Below are 18,027 nucleotides of genomic sequence, written 5' to 3'. Positions count from 1 at the left end.
GTGAAATCACACATGCTTAATAAAATTCATTCGCAACAACTAAACTTTTGACTTTGTTATACTTTTGTCCTTGCGGTGTGGACAATTTGTCTTGTCAGAATTCCCCATTTTTTGTCGCAAGTTTGTCTTGTTTTTGTCCGAAAATCGTGTTTAATTTTTGTCGCCTTGGTCTGGACCCGGCTAGGACCCGGCGATTCTACAGTGAGTAAAAGAAAATACGTAATAGATTATCTAATTTAAATAGCCAGTTATAATTAATACTACATGACACTCAGACAGCTAATATTGGGACAAAACGGTCATCCGATTTTTAAATTAATTTTGTGTTGCAAATAAAAGTGATAAAATTAAAAGTGTGAAAGAATTGCGGTGTTCCTATACTGCCTAGCCTACAATAATTATAAACAATTAAATATTCCACTCACTATACTCAAGTATTATCCAAAGTGATTGGTATTATCTATAGTCTGCCCAACGAGAGCAGACATGACTGTGACAGTTAGACAGCACTGTCATTTTAATGCACACATAAATTGTATTTTGTATCATCTTTCCTGAATCGTAAGATGCGATTCATAAAACTAGCGAAGCAGTACTGGGAAAGTCCACCAAAAAGAAACAACCCACAGACTGGTTTAACGAAAATCAACCACATATACAGACCTTATTGGAACAAAAGCATAGAGCACATCAAGCAGTCACTAGAGACTTTTAGATTTTTTGGAGACACTTTAAAGCAGCCAACAAAACGTTTCGAAGAAATCTGCGCCAATTAAAGGATGATTGGTGGTCACAAAAGGCTAATCAGATTCAAGAGTACGCCACGCATCACGATTATTGTAAATTCTTCGAGGCTGTAAAAGAAGTATACGGCCCAACCAAGAAGGCAAGCTGCCCAATCATGGCACAAAATGACGAACTTCTAAAAGAGGAAGAGCAAATTAGAAACCGCTGGAAAGAGCATTACAGCCATATCCTTAACCAAGAAAACAACCCCAATATGGAAGCACTAAACACAATACCTCAGTATAACAGCCTTCGATGTATTAGATACTCCAATAACAGAACAGGAAATAATGGCATCCATAAAACAGCTTAAAAACAACAAATCAGCTGGCTGTGACGCGATCCCGGCGGAAATCTATAAGTGTACAAGTAAAGACCTTATTGGTCATCTTAAGGCTCTCTTCGATGTCATATGGGAAAGCGGAGAGGTACCTCAGGACTTTTGCAACGCGAATATAGTTAATATATTTAAGAACAAAGGAAGTGCATCAGACTGCGGAAATTACTCGGGAATTTTACTATTGGCTAACGGAGGAAAAATTCTTACAAAAATTATGTCAAATCGCCTGCACCCACATATAGAAAAAATCCTTCCAGAATTGCAGACGGGTTTCGCACTAACCGCGGCACCCTCGATTCCATATTTTCCATCCGCCAACTACAAGAAAAAGTAAAGAGCAGCAGTCTAAACTTTATGTTGCATTCATCGATCTAACAAAAGTCTTCGACTCTGTGAACAGAGATACACTTTAAGCAATTATGAAAAAGTTCGGTGGACCCAACAAATTTCTTACAGTGTGTAAAAGCTTCCATAACAACAACCAGTCAAGAGTGTCACATCATGGATCACTGAGCGATCCCTTCCTGACAAATACAGGAGTTAGGCAGGGATGTCTCTTACCACCTCTCCTATTCAACATATTCATGGAAGCGCTCTCCATTATAGTGGACAGCAAACTGCAGAAGAGAGGATTGTGCATTAGATACAGATATGACGGCGGTCTGTTCAACATAAAAAGACTCACGGCAAAAACACGTACAAAATTCATCACAGAACTTCAATACGCTGATGACTGCGCTCTAGTTGCAAAGACGTTACAACAATTACAAGAAATGTTGAACACATATACCTTGGCATACGAGGCTTTGGGCCTTAAGCTAAACATCGACAAAACCAAAATCATGTGCATTCCCCCAGAAGATCATAACAATGCTATAAAAATCGGAGAAGAACTATTGGAATATGTAGCGGAATTTAATTACCTCGGCAGTTTGATTTCGGAAAAGGCCAATATCGACTATGAAATTCAGCACAGGATTAGCAGTGCCTCAAGAGCATTCTGGAAATTAAAAGACAGAGTTTTCTACAATCATGACTTGAGTACAAAAACGAAACTTGCAGTGTACCGAGCAATTATAATCCTGGGTGCCGTACCGCTGGGTGCCGAAACCTGGGTGCCGTACCGCCGACACATGAACGCATTAAACAAGTTGCAACAGAGACACCTTAGACATCTCTTAAGAATCCGGTGGTTCTATCATGTCTCAAACGTTTCGGTCCTTGAAAAAGCTAACTGCGAGAGTATTGAAGTCATGGTTACAAAATCCCGCTTAAGATGGGCTGGTCACGTATGCAGAATGCAAGAAAACCGCATGCCAAAAACTTTGCTTTACGGTGAGCTTGTTGACGGTAAGAGGAGGCCGGGTGGACAATTCAAAAGGTACAAGGACATTTTCCACGAAAACTTAAAGGGGATTAACATGCAGAATCATTGGAAAGAAGCAGTTCACAATAGAACTCAATGGAGAAGAACTGTAAACTCAGTTAACAGCGACAACCAAAAAGTAAAGAGGCAACAAAGCAAAGAGATTTTTGAATGTCCGGAGTGCGGTAGGCAAATAACATCACGTATCGGGCTTTTCAGTCACAGAAAAGCTCATGAAAGAAAACGCTTTGCGTGACCATCTTTTGATCCGTGTCGAATACTCGTCAGCGTACAGACTTTACTCTTTGTTACTAGTAAACTCTTTTTAGTTTAGGCTTCCAAAATGTGTATGCCAGCACTGCTTTTTTGATCTCATGTCAATTTATCAGTTGTTAGTATAAGCACAGACTAACCTAAATTTAGTTTGGTATAACTAATACGATGAAATATATACGTATGAAAATAGACAATACATATAAACAATAAGTTATTTAATTTAAACTTTCATATTCACCGAATGGCGTATATTTCTGTATGCCAATTTGAAAGAGCTTTTTAAATTAGAAAGAGCTTTTTACTTGAAAACTTATTGGAAAAACTTTCGTTTTACAAACGAAATTTTTATGTATATTTTTAGTTTTAATAATTCCAATAATCGTTTTTTTCTTACCACGGCATCTGGTTTGAGGGTATTCATAAAAGCAGCCGATATATTCGTTGTAAACAGACTGAACCAAGACGTTCCAATAAAAGTGTCTCCAGCATTTAAAAATAATACAGGCGGGGATTCACCTGCATCAGCGGCTCTTCTGAATTTTCTAATTACTTCAGCTGTTCTGGCAAATCCGCCTGGAACAAAAGAATATTCATAAAAAGTGTTAGTAACAATCAATTTAGCAGAGTGATATACTGCAAAATAAAACACTAATTCTCCACAATACACCAAAACACTTTACTTTGCACTGGACGATGCTAACATAGTTTAGCATCATCAGCAGATGATTAAAACTATGACTGTGTAATTAACTGTGTATTGAGGTGAATTAATGTATTATTTTGACTCGACAATTCTAACACCAAAGGTTCCAACCTTCAACTGTAATCTTAAGAGGCACATACTACCGTATGATAAAAAAAACGGCGTCAAAGATGGCCGGGGAATGACTATCGATAGTAATTTTGGCGAGGTCGATCTCTACACTTTGCCAACAATGCAATCGCAACCTGCGATCCTTTTTCATAGTAAACTGCGAGTTGCGATTGAAACATCTATCTGCCGACTTTCGATTTTCAGGCTACCAATATTACATCAGTTGGGATTTGTCACTGCGAGTTCCGATCGCAGCTCCCACCGCTGCGATTTTCGATCGCACTGGCATGTTATGGCATCGGCACCGACACGCTGGACGCCGCGCCGCGCGCCGTAATTCGCAACTGCGAATTGCGATCGCAGCTCCCAACACTGCGATTTTCGATCATACAAAGCCGCCGCATCGACAAAATCACATCCGCAGTTACCATTCGCATTGCTGTAACGTTTTTAGTTCGTTACATGTCTTTTTTATATATAATATATGATGTCTGGCCTATCATCACCGGATTCCGTATCGTTCAGGCCTGATAATTTATTTGGCACGCTTGGCGTAATTTTTACGTTCCCTAGTCGCCAACCCTGCTATCGTTTCACTGTTCTGTGGAGGCGCGCGCTGTCAATATCCTTGTTATATGTCAAGGCGCCTCTCTGCGTTTTAACCTCACTTTGTTTTTGGCCACGGTTGCAAATCCTGCTTTTAGAAATGGCAATTTAAATCTTGCTGCAAAATATGAATCAGCTGCCATTTCGAAGCTACAGGCACAGAATATCTAGCTACGCAACAAAAAAATACTCGAAATGAGAGAGCTAAAATTGCACAAATAAAATACTAGATGGCGCGACAATATCATAATCAGTAGGGACTTTAATAATCAGAATATAATTGGAAATTTTGAACTACTAGAGTGTAGAGGTAAGGAGAAATAACTCTTACGGGACTTTTATTGAAAAAGTGGTCACAAAATGGGAAGAATAAGGGTTCGCCAAATAACCATAGTGGCGCTAAAAACGCATGAATCTAAAAAATGAAAAGTAACCATAGATAAGAGAATAAAAATAAATATAACCAAACATTACCCAAAAAAAATTTGTTTTTATTTTTCAGACAGAGTTTTTGAATATAAAATAATTATTGTTTATCAATATTTTGTGCTTTATTTATTATTTAACAATGGTTAAAGTGTGTGTGGTGCGAAGTTGATTGAATAGCTGATGGAAAAATAAAGAGCAAAGGCAAAGCCTACGGTATGTAAAATACATAATATAATTCAGTATTGTATTATTTGTATTATATGTAAAAATTAGAGTCAATCAAAAGTGTAGTAAACATTTTTCGTAAGATTATTAACATATATGTTACAAAGTATATTTTTACAATCCTTTTTATAAAGTTACAACCTAAATAAAATTTATTTTTAATGATTTTAAAGTTTGACAGACATGCACAAATTGTTGGCATTTTTTTAAACAAGTTAAAGTAGGAAATACATAAAATTGTAGGTACTTTCAAGAAATATAGTTAATTGTAAGTGCTGTATTTTAATAATCTATCAAAAATCAAAATCATCAGGATAATATTAGGTATTGATTTTCAGACAAGAATTAGATTACAGTGATGGTCAACAGCATTTAGATATTGCTTTGAAATCTACAGATAACGTATGGCAGTTTCATTTTAAAGAACAAGATGTTAAAGTTTGTGATAAAATTGTTATCAGAAATACTGTCCACTTTAGTATTTACATAGGAAAATATTGGAGGATGAAGCTCTACCTACTGCCTCAGGTTAATTTAAATTCTGAATTGCAACAACAGCAACAAGCAAGAAGGGCACCATTAAATGAATATTATACACATAAGTATATTATTATACACAGAAAGAGTAATGTTATACACATAAATATTAACATTTTGTAGAACAACAACACAATAAAAAACCAAAATATGAACACCAGCAACTAAAACAGGAACCATTAAATAAATATTATACCCGTAAGTACAATTTGATCGAATAAAAAACGGCGTCAGCGATGCCTATGAAATGAAGATTGCTGTCATTTTATATGTAAAATGATATGGAGAATGTCATCGAGATGTTCATTTCCAAGCCAACTGGACGCCGTGTTTTTTCGATCATACAGTATTATTATACACATAAATAATAATATTATACACATAAATAATAATAGTTTATTTTTTTTTCTTTTTCTTAAACCTTTAGAATTATATCCATATATATATATATTTTTTTTCCTTTCTTGGGTATGAGGTTTTCTTTATTAATTGAAAATGGAAATTTTTGTTTTTATTATGCGACGTTTCGCCTCATCATGGTGGGCTTTCTCAGGCACTTTATTCTTGAAGCCGCAGCCGCCTTGCTACCACCAGTCTATATAGAATTAAGCCATCCGACTATCGAACATTTAAAATCCACTATTCTGAATGAATGGCAACTACGATGACAAAACGTAAATAAATACTTGTACAGTATAAAATTATATTATATTGGCTTAATTTGTAGCGTTTTATTTTTCTTTTTATAAAATTCCAAATTTTAATATTGCTGGCGCCATCTATTCGCTAGATGTTAAACTTCATTCAGTACAGGTAGCGGCTCCTTTCCATAAAAACAAATTTCATTCAGTATAGACGATAGAGTTCACTTAATTGCCTTTGGTCATATGACCTGTCAATTCGAAGACTTCCGTTTTGCGAAGAGGAGGAAGGAGGTTTTTTCCGAGAGATTGAGATCAGAAAAAGACGCGTGGTTCAGCGTCCGACGAATCTCAGAGAAAAAGGGCTTTCTGAAACACTTTTCCTAACAGTAAAGGCACAGGTATCCAAAAGTGGAGATTTGAAATCCTGTAAAGAATATACTGTTCAGAGCCTAGTTCGTGTTTTTTGGCCTTTTCCTGGAATAAGATCACACTATTCCCGTTTTTTATTTATTTTGATAATGTTTGATTGTGCATTACTGGTTTGGATCAGCATATAGTTTGGCTATATTTTGGAAGGTGTACAGCTGATTTTCAGACCGTAAGTTATTTTTTTGGTATTCGGTGACTGTTCTGGGAGTTTTTTTTTATAGATAACTGGCGTATAAGAAATTGACGTATAAGTAATTGGCATATGAGTAACCACTTTTGAGACAGTATTTATGACTCTACATTTATTCTACTGATATCGAAGACTCCTGCTACTATCGAAGAGTCTACATCCACTTCCGTTAGTCTGGAGACTGCCTGCCTATCTGTTCACTACGTCATAAATTAAAAAAAAAATACAGATAAGTTCTAAGTTCAACACACAAGGTATTCCCTAAATTTTTTTTACTTTGAGATAATATTTTGAATATCTCTGTGAATTGTTGTCATTTATTCCATATATTATAGTCAAAATTTACCTTTTAGTTAACATTATAAGTCATGCTTTGTCCTTAACGGTACGTTTTACTTCAGTATGATCTTTTATGTGAGAATCGCTAACACGGATTCATTTTTGAAGGTTATTGTACACGATTTGTTTCGAAACATCATCGTATTGGTACTTACATAAATTTCACCTGTTTATATATTACGTAGTATAGTATACTGAAGAGAACTTTAACTAAATTTGAGTTTACTTAAAGCAACTAACGATTTCATTGGGATAATTGAAACTGGGTTTAAACTGATTGATAATTGTGTTCGTTTTTAAATAAATGTTCAACGTAGGATAGTTATATCTGACTTTTATTCTTGATGAACATAATAGACCCTTATTGCTGTTGATTATTTTATTTTAGCTATTTCATGATCAAATTTTCTTACTGGTTTCTTACTTTACCTTTTCATACCCAAAGTAAGTGGCGCCTTTTTACTGTCTTTGACCATTACTATTTGAATACTTAACATCAATTTTAGAATCTTTGCAGCCTATACATTATTACTTTTATTTTATTATTTAACAACATTATTAAGTCACCACAGGTCACAAGCCTTACCTACGAACCCAGCTCTCCTCTAACCCTGAGCAACGGATACCTTTTTCTTTCTGTTTGAGTGATGACAGAAAAAGTCGTCACACAAATAGAAGAATAAAGAATATGACGCCCTGTCACGTGGGGCTTTACTTGGTTTAATTGGCTCGACTTAGTTTAATTGGCTCAATTTAATTTAATTTGCTTCACTTATTTGGTAGACTTTGTAAAATAATTTTTGTTAGGCTCAGATAAATTTTCTATAAGGCAAAGACTATAGTTTTGAAATTTTATTTTCATTATTTCTGTAATTAAATTCTAATAATTTCAGTTCAACAGCAATTTTTTTGTTTTATAAATTCTTGAGGGTGTTTGTTTATCTATTTAAAACCCAGATAAATAACTTAATACGTATTTCTGACTACATTTTTTATTGACGTTTCGATTTTGATTTAAATATACAGGTATGGTTATATTTTGAATATACAGAGTGGACATAATTTCAGTATACAGGGTAGCACTGTTAGTATTTCATAAAATTTTGGAATTTGTTTCGAATACTTGAATCTTTTTTGGTTTTGACATTGAACATATTTTCTTTCTGATAGTTTGCGCCGAATCATAACAGCTTTTTGTTAAAATTAGTAAGTTTTTCTGAATCATTTAGTCTTTAGTATTTCATATAGCTGAATTACAATGGAGAAAGAATCTTTTAAAGTTAATCATTTACGACAAGTAGAATTAGATTACGAACTTCTTATTAGGGGTATTAAAACATCTAAAAATGTTGACAGTAAACGTAAAATTTTGTCAGGTCTTTTAAGTAGAGAAGTAAATAACCCTTTTTGTTTAGTTAATATGGAAGATTATCCTGTTTCTTTTGATCAAGAAATTTCAGAAATTAAAGCAACTTTAGATTCAATTTCCTTGTCAATTTCTGAATTTGAGGGTGGAGTAAATGATTCAATGTTCAAAGTTATAAGATCTCGTCTTGCGCATTTGGCTGGTAGAATCAAGAGAATAATTTTAGATGAAAATCGTGCTGATGCAGAAACTATTCAAACTGATGTTTATACTAGTTGTTATCAACTTGAAGCTGACCTGCTTGTCAAAACTTCAGACATTAATGAAACTTTAAACGTTAGTTCTGTTCCTTCAGGACCAGTTATTAATGTACCGCCTCCTATTGTTACTTATGTTGCTAAACCTTGTCCAGTGTCAGACTGGCCTATTAAATTTAATGGTAATCCTCAAGATTTATTTTCATTTTTAGAAACTGTTACTGAGCTTTCTGAATCACGTAAAGTTAGTGAACAAGATTTATTTTCTTCTGCAGTAGAACTTTTTACTGGTAATGCTTTTATTTGGTATAGAAGTATTAAACAACATGTCGCAGATTGGAAATCTCTTGTAGAAAGATTAAAGAAAGACTTTTTACCACCAGATAATGATGATAATATTTGGTCACAAATTAAATCTTATAAACAGCGAAAAAATGAAAGTATTTTAATTTTTATAGCAACTTTAGAGAATCTTTTTAGTAGATTAAGTAAATGCCCTAGTGAGGTTACTAAAATAAAAATCATTAGACAAAATTTACTTCCTGAATACATTACTCAGTTAGCTTTAGTTGATGTTTTATCTGTGTCTGAACTGTCTAATTTGTGTAGAAAATTAGAAAATGCTAAACATCAGAATGAAAAACATTCTAGAAATTTAAATGTTTCTGAATTAAATACCACTCCTGATTCTAGCTCGTTTGATTCTCGTCGCGTACAGTTTAGTAAAAAATCTAAGAATGTAAATGCTCAGAACAAAAATAAAAATACTACTGCTAGGTCTCCTTGTTCTGCTGTAGCGTCGTCGTCTTCTGACCCTGATATGGTAAATACTTCGAGTATGCCCCGATCTGTAGAAAATTCAGGTAAGGAAACAGCTTCGCGTTTAGTTTGTTGGAATTGTTCTGGTCCGAATCATACGTTTCATGATTGTCGACAGAAACGTAGGGTTTTTTGTTTTAAATGTGGTAATTTAGGGGTTAAATCACCGGCGTGTCCAAAATGTTCAAAAAACTAATCGGACGAACTCGTGTTTCTGGTCATGTAGTTCAAAAAAAATTCAAACCCAGAAATTTATTTTCAGAATCTGATTGGAAAAAGTGGTTATTATGTGTTAAAAATTTTTATAGATCCACCACTACCAATCATAAAGTTTCTCCTCTTTTTTGTCCTAAGGTATCTGATAACAGACCTTATATTTTAGTAGAAATTCTTGGCGTTGAAATTTGTGGTCTTTTAGATTTTGGAAGTACATCTACAGTTATTGGAGCTGCTGGTATTCCTGTTATTGAGAATCTAAATTTGAATATTAGGGAACCAACTCATTTGTCAATTAGTACTGCAGACAATACTGAAAAGAAAATAGTTGGTGTAGTCGATCTACCTTTAGTCGTTGATGGTTCATGTCAAGTTATCAGTGCTATTGTAGTACCTTCATTGCCTCATAGTTTTATTTTTGGTTGTGATTTTATCTTGCGGTTTGATCTTATGGAAGATCTTAAGAAGAATTGGTGGGAAGTCAACTCTAGATCTCAGCCAAAGTTTTCTTCATTTCCCTATAACACTCATGCAGTAAATATGTTGTGTACCCTTGATGATTTAACACCAAATCAGAGAAAACCAGCTGAACTTCTTATTAACTCTTTTGACAGTATTAACAGTGATCATGGTCTTGGTCGTACCGATAAAATTACTATGTCAATTGACACTGGTGATGCCAAACCATTTCGTCAAAAACCTTTTTTAATGTCACCTTATATGTCAAAAATCTTAAATGAGGAATTAAATGATATGCTTAAACTTGGTGTTGTGGAACCTTCTAATAGTCCGTGGTGTTCCCCAGTGCTTTTAGTTAAAAAACCAACTGGTGAATTTCGTTTTTGTTTCGATGGTCGATCTTTAAATCAGGTTACAAAGTATGACTCCTACCCTATGCCAAATATAGATAGAATTTTAAACTCTCTTCGTGGAGCTACGTATATTTCGAGTATAGATTTGCGTAAAAGTTTCTGGCAAATTCCATTATCAGAGGATTCAAAACCAAAAACTGCTTTCAGTATAGTTGGTAGAGGTCAATTTCAATTCACTACGGTGCCATTTGGTTTGTGCAATGCCGCTCAGACACAACAAAGACTTGTTGATGCTATTTTTGGACCACGTTATGAACCACACATTTTTTGCTATTTGGATGATATAATCATATGTTCACCCAGTTTTGAGGAACATACCAAATTGCTTTCTGAAGTTAGAGACAAGTTAAAAGATGCTAACTTAACTATAAATATAAAGAAGTGTGAGTTTTTCAAGAAATCTTTAAAATTTCTTGGATATATTGTTGGCTCTAATTCATTAAGAACTGATCCAGAAAAAATTTCAGCAATGTTAAACTTTCCTCGCCCTACCACGACGACTGAAATTAAACGATTTATAGGTTTGTGTAGTTGGTACCGTCGTTTTATAAGAAATTTTTCGACATTAGTTTCACCCATTAATGATTTGTTAAAAGGTAAAAAGAAAGGTCAAGGAATTCAGTGGAGTCCTGCCGCTGAAGATTCTTTTTTGAAAATTAAACAACTTCTGGTTTCTGCTCCAATTTTGTCCCAGCCGGATTTTTCTAAACCCTTTATTATAGAAACAGATGCATCTAACACCGGTCTTGGTGGAGTTCTTCTACAAAAAATTAATGACGAAGACCGTGTAATTTCTTATGCTAGCAGATCTCTTACTAGATCCGAGCGGAATTATAGTGTAACTGAGCGAGAATGCTTAGCTGTTATTTTTAGTTTGGAAAAATTTCGTCCTTGGATTGATGGCGTACGTTTTACCGTTTGTACAGATCATTACTCTCTTTTGTGGCTTAATAAATTACAGAATCCTACTGGTCGTCTTGCTAGATGGGCTGTCAGACTTAGACAGTTTACTTTTGATTTAGTTCATCGTAAAGGTTCACATAACGTAGTTCCTGATTTTCTTAGTAGAATACCTGGCGATGATTCTCCTTCAGATATTTCAGATAATGATTCCTTTGTATGTCCACAAATTTCTATTTTGAATATAGATTTAGATCATACTGATGCATGGTATGAGACAATGAAGCGAAAGATTTTAGCTTCGCCTAGTTCATTTCCACAGTGGAAAGTTGAAGATGGTTTTCTTTTTAAGTTTATTCCGGTACAGCTACCATTTTCATCAAATCTTCAAGAATGGAAGAAGGTTGTTCCACGTCCTCAACGTCGTAATATTATCGAATCATGTCATAATCCGCCAACTTGTTCGCATTTGGGTTTCTATAAGACTTTATCAAGACTTCAAGAACAATTTTACTGGCCCAAGATGAGAGCCGATGTTCTTAAATTTGTTAGGAGTTGTCGTGTTTGTGGAGCTCAGAAATCTTCAAATACTATGCCGTTAGGTAGGATGGGAAGAGAAAAACAAGTTAATATGCCTTTTCAGACAATCGCTTTAGATCTTATGGGTCCTTTTCCTAGATCAAAAAAGGGTCATAAGTGGCTTTTAGTTGTTGGCGATTGGTTTTCGAAGTATGTTCTTCTGTGTCCGTTACGTTCATCAAAATCTCCGTATGTTGTGAAGTATCTTGAGAGTGAAGTTTTCCTTACTTATGGAGTACCTCAATATATAATTTGTGATAATGGTCCTCAGTTTGTTGCTAAAGAGTTCAGAGATTTAGCAAAGAAATATCAAGTTCAGAAGATCTGGTATAATGCTGTGTATTCTCCTCAATGTAACTTTGTTGAGCGAATGAATAAAACAATAGGAACAGCTATTAGAACTTATGTTAAACAACATACAGATTGGGATGTTCAACTCTCTAATATTCAGTTTGCTTTAAACACTTCTAAACATGAGGTCACAGGTTTTTCTCCTTCGTTTTAGTTTTCGGTAGGCATATTCCCATCTCTGGTAATTATTATGGTCAAGTTAAGTTCTCTGAAGATTTTGAAATTATGCCTGGCGATCGCAACTCTTACGCTTCAGAACTCAAAATCTTTATAGTGTCTTTAGCGAAGTCCGTAAGAAACTTCATGCTGCTTACGAAAGAAACTCAAAGTCTTATAATTTGCGTAGACGTGATCTATCTTTTCAGGTTGGTGATTTGGTTTGGAGACGTAATAAGGTCTTATCAAATGCTGGTGTTAACTTTTCAGCCAAGTTAGCCCCTCGTTTTGTTTTATCTTCAGTACGAAAGAAAATTTCGAATTTAGTTTATGTTTTAGTAGACGAGGATGGTAATAACGCAGGCCGCTGGCATATAAAGATCTTATACCATACCAAGGTCACATGATTGACGACGATGATACAGGAAATGTCTCTACTACGTCACAGTAATTTAAATAATCTATTATGTCCGATTCCTTTTTAGGGTTTAGTCTAAAGGATACATAGATTATATTTTAGTTTTTAGTTTATATTAAAGTTATACAACAATTCGCTTATCGTTTTACGGATTTGTCGCGAATCAGCATAACTATTGTGTTATTTAGTTTTTTGCGCGTATATTTTCAGTATAATATAGTATTTCTATTTAGAAATGCGAGCATATAGCAGTATTTTTCTTTTTTCCGAGTATTCTACAGATTACCTAATTTTGAGTAAATATTTTGTGGGATGGTAATTCTGTTAATCACTCATATGGTTTTGTGCCATTTGCTCCATTCTATGACATTCAGTTCACAAGAATCTGAAATTTAAGCAATTCTTGTATTTTGAGAACACGACTTCGTGACAAAACGAAAAGTTGTTATGATTCTGATTGCAACCTAATGGTGAGACATAGCTGACCTCATAACTTCGTAAGTTTACTGTGTATTGGGTATGATTGTGATTTTCTTTCCATATTTGCAATAGCGTTTCATAGGCTGGAATCCTATGTTACGGACATTTTGGGTCATTCGTGACAATCTTTTCTCTCTTCCTTTATATGTTTATCTATTGTGATTTCTATTGTTATTTTCCTTTCTTTTTCTCATACAGGTGAGTTACCTTGAATGGTTAACCGGTGAGCACACAGGTTGTGGCGAAGGTAGTTTGTTTTGGTCACGCCAAACTTACCTCTTATAGTGATCCGTAGATGGCTTTTGTTGAGGTTCTTTTGTTGTTTGTTTTGTTCTCCGCTTCCTTGGGTGTGAGGGGTCGCATGACTGATTACACGCGATTTGTGAATGTTTCGTTGCCTCACACTAGGTGGGTTGAGTACGGACAATCAGCTTGAGGATTTCTTCAGGAACATCTGTGCTTCCATGGGATTCTTTCTTTCTTTTTTTTTTCCTATCCCATACTTTTAGGTTTAGATTTAGTTTTAGTTTTTATATATAGTTTATATGAATGTTTTTATTTGGATTATATGGTGATTTGACTTTCCCGATTGTGTAATCTCACTGATTTGACATACCGATTGCGACTTACCAATAGTGACTCCTTTATGGACGTGTGATACACGAAGTTATCATCCACCAAATTTTCATTTGAAAATCCAAAACCCTGTACAAACTTAGTTTAGTTTTCCTATGTGGTGTTTGGGCGAAAGTCCTCTTTGAGGGCCTTTTCTTTTTTTGAGGGGGGCAGTGTAGCGTTTTATTTTTCTTTTATAAAATTCCAAATTTTAATATTGCTGGCGCCATCTATTCGCTAGATGTTAAACTTCATTCAGTACAGGTAGCGGCTCCTTTCCATAAAAACAAATTTCATTCAGTATAGACGATAGAGTTCACTTAATTGCCTTTGGTCATATGACCTGTCAATTCGAAGACTTCCGTTTTGCGAAGAGGAGGAAGGAGGTTTTTTTCCGAGAGATTGAGATCAGAAAAGACGCGCGTGGTTCAGCGTCCGACGAATCTCAGAGAAAAGGGCTTTCTGAAACACTTTTCCTAACAGTAAAGGCACGGGTATCCAAAAGTGGAGATTTGAAATCCTGTAGAATATACTGTTCAGAGCCTAGTTCGTGTTTTTTTGGCCTTTTCCTGGAATAAGATCACATTATTCCCGTTTTTTATTTATTTTGATAATGTTTGATTGTGCATTACTGGTTTGGATCAGCATATAGTTTGGCTATATTTTGGAAGGTGTACAGCTGATTTTCAGACCGTAAGTTATTTTTTTGGTATTCGGTGACTGTTCTGGGAGTTTTTTTTATAGAGTAACTGGCGTATAAGAAATTGACGTATAAGTAATTGGCATATGAGTAACCACTTTTGAGACAGTATTTATGACTCTACCTTTATTCTACTGATATCGAAGACTCCTGCTACTATCGAAGAGTCTACATCCACTTCCGTTAGTCTGGAGACTGCCTGCCTACCTGTTCACTACGTCACAAAATTAAAAAAAAAATACAGATAAGTTCTAAGTTCAACACACAAGGTATTCCTTAAATTTTTTTACTTTAAGACAATATTTTGAATATCTCTGTAAATTGTTGTCATTTATTCCATATATTATAGTCAAAATTTACCTTTTAGTTAACATTATAAGTCATGCTTTGTCCTTAATGGTACGTTTTACTTCAGTATGATCTTTTATGTGAGAATCGCTAACACGGATTCATTTTTGAAGGTTATTGTACACGACTTGTTTCGAAACATCATCGTATTGGTACTTACATAAATTTCACCTGTTTATATATTACGTAGTATAGTATACTGGAGAGAACTCTAACTAAATTTGAGTTTACTTAAAGTAACTAACGATTTCATTGGGATAATTAAAACTGGGTTTAAACTGATTGATAATTGTGTTCGTTTTTAAATAAATGTTCAACGTAGGATAGTTATATCTGACTTTTATTCTTGATGAACATAGTAGACCCTTATTGCTGTTGATTATTTTATTTTAGCTATTTCATGATCAAATTTTCTTACTGGTTTCTTACTTTACCTTTTCATACCCAAAGTAAGTGGCGCCCTTTTTACTGTCTTTGACCATTACTATTTGAATACTTAACATCAATTTTAGAATCTTTGCATCCTATACATTATTACTTTTATTTTATTATTTAACAACATTATTAAGTCACCACAGGTCACAAGCCTTACCTACGAACCCAGCTCTCCTCTAACCCTGAGCAACGGATACCTTTTTCTTTCTGTTTGAGTGATGACAGAAAAAGTCGTCACAAATTTTTATACTAAATAAAATGTGTTACGTTATTTTTGACCTGCATTATATTTATTTAAATCCCATATCATCAATTAAACTTGTAATAAAGTTTTCCTAATTATAATTAACATTAATTTTAAACTAAAGCTTTTTCATCTTGAATAAGATTTACGAAATAACTTATGAGAAACAATAAAAAGAGGCTCTGATATCTGAATAATCGATAATAAAACCACATATTGACTTACTTTTATACTAAATAAATGTAGGTATGAAGTTATTTTAAAGCTGCATTATATTTATTTTAAACCTATCACCAATTATTACTTTAAATAACATTTGTCTTAATTATAATTACCATTAATTTTAAGCTAAAACGATAAGAATATTTTTTCGTCGTCTTGAATGACATTTGCGAAATAATTTATGAGAAACAATAAAAAAGGGCCTAGTCTATTGCTGCTGAATAAAAATCTGTAATTTATTTCATGCAACATGAAAATAAAATTGTATTTTTTTTTTAAACCCGCGGCTTCGCGTTTGCTTCACGTCAAATATTTATGTCTTGAATCATCTGTTCTAAAATGTTCGGCGCATGTCTTAAATTTTAGAATCTTGCTACAGCAGCGCCATCCTAATTCTTCCCTTTTTTTGACCATTTTTTAATGCACGGAGTTATTTCTCCCTACCTCTACACTCCATAAATCATACCTACAATTTTATACATGTAACGAGGCTTCTGTTGCGTAGCTAGATATTCTGTGCTACAGGTAAAGATGAGTTATTATCTTTTATAGATTCGATATTATTATTGAATATTTTTAGAGTAGAGTTTTGGATTGACCCACCTTAACTCGTATTTGTATTTTGCTGACACATACTTTTGCTGTTGTCCTCCAGAATGGAAGAAAGGACAGTTCTTTTGTTTATTATTGAGCCCTCGGAAGTGTTTCGAGTTAGGTTTATTTTGTTTATTAGACCTTGTTTGGTTTTTTAAACAAGAGTTTCATATTTTTAGGGTCTTATGGACGGACTGTGTCCAAGGTATGGACAGGTGTCCCATATCTATGTATTGATTCCAAGGTACGGACTATTTACAAGGTACGGGTAGTGTCCCCATATTGCCACATTATGGATACAGCGTAAACCCCATGCTGCTTCGCTCCCATATCTAAACCTAGTCAGTAGCTACGGCTGTATTGATTCATGGTGTCCTCATTCTGGCCTCTTTTGTTGTTTTGGCCAACATGATCGCCGACAGACAGTACAGAGATGCGAGCCCACCTCACGCTGTTACTGTTTGAAGCAAGATTACATAAAGAACAGCTAAGTGTAGATTTAGGTTCTGGTTTTCAGTCGATTTTCAGTCTTAACTTAACGTACATTTTAAACGATATCGTACAAGACTATATTTAGTGGTTAGATTATAAAGAACATTTATGTCGATTTAGTAGTTACAATATGATTTAGATTTTAGGTTTCATTACATTACGCCTTGTAATAGTATTACTTTTTTATAGATATTATTATTGCACTAACATCATATAAAATATATCAAATTAATTAAAGTAATGCTACATTTCATATATTCTCTTAAACGTTACATGTCTTGTATTTTATCATAGTTGTTTTCATAGATATTTAGTACAATTCTTAACACCACTTTCGTTGACATATAACCACTATAATGATTATTAAAATTGTACAATGCTATTTACCATCACTAATAAATAATAAATATAGTCAATAGTATAATAGAATAAATATAGTCATTAGTTTTAAGTAATATACAACTGTGTTTTCTTTCTCTGTACATGCCTGGCGCCCAATATTTATATTTTTTTGTTTATTGTTATTAATTAGTTTTCTTTCCAGTGAAATACCTTATCCACGACTGCTCTCCGATGAAAAGCTGCCGTTCGCAGTGGTAATGTTTATAAAAAAACGCTACATTGTCTAGCAACTCAATCGCAGGCCGGGTCCCGTCATACCTATGAAGCGTTTGAAAATATGCTTATATGTAGTTTGCAGCATATATAGGGTGCTACAAATTCGAGGTACAAACATTGCTATCTTGGTAACCGTAATAGATATGAACATGGTGAAATCGGGGCAAAGTTGCGCTTGAGGATGTTCACCAGGATGCCATCAAAAATGTTTTAAAAATTTCAAGGATTGCTGAGTTTTTTGGAAAAAAAAAACGGATTTTTTTGAAAATCAATTTTATTTTTTCCTGTCGTTACTTTTTAGAAAATCAAAAAACTAATTGCACATTCTTATGGCCACTTTATTAGGGCTATCTGATAGTATTTT

General features: G+C 34.2%; 1 protein-coding gene across 1 annotated transcript in view; it reads right to left on the bottom strand.

The window, feature by feature from the left end:
- Positions 1–3,078: 3,078 nt before the first annotated feature.
- The window catches only part of LOC115877960 (protein 5NUC-like), a 60,160-nt gene continuing 45,211 nt past the window's right edge, over positions 3,079–18,027 (bottom strand). The window contains exon 3 of the mRNA XM_030894312.1: positions 3,079–3,341. Within this exon, the coding sequence (XP_030750172.1) occupies positions 3,079–3,341 (263 nt within the window). The remainder of the gene's footprint in view (positions 3,342–18,027) is intronic.

Source organism: Sitophilus oryzae, unplaced genomic scaffold, assembly GCF_002938485.1.
Source record: "Sitophilus oryzae breed Bouriz unplaced genomic scaffold, Soryzae_2.0 scaffold_1499_pilon_pilon, whole genome shotgun sequence".
In the NCBI taxonomy this organism is placed as follows: Eukaryota; Metazoa; Arthropoda; class Insecta; order Coleoptera; family Curculionidae; genus Sitophilus; species Sitophilus oryzae.
This window is presented reverse-complemented; position numbering and strand designations above follow the sequence as displayed.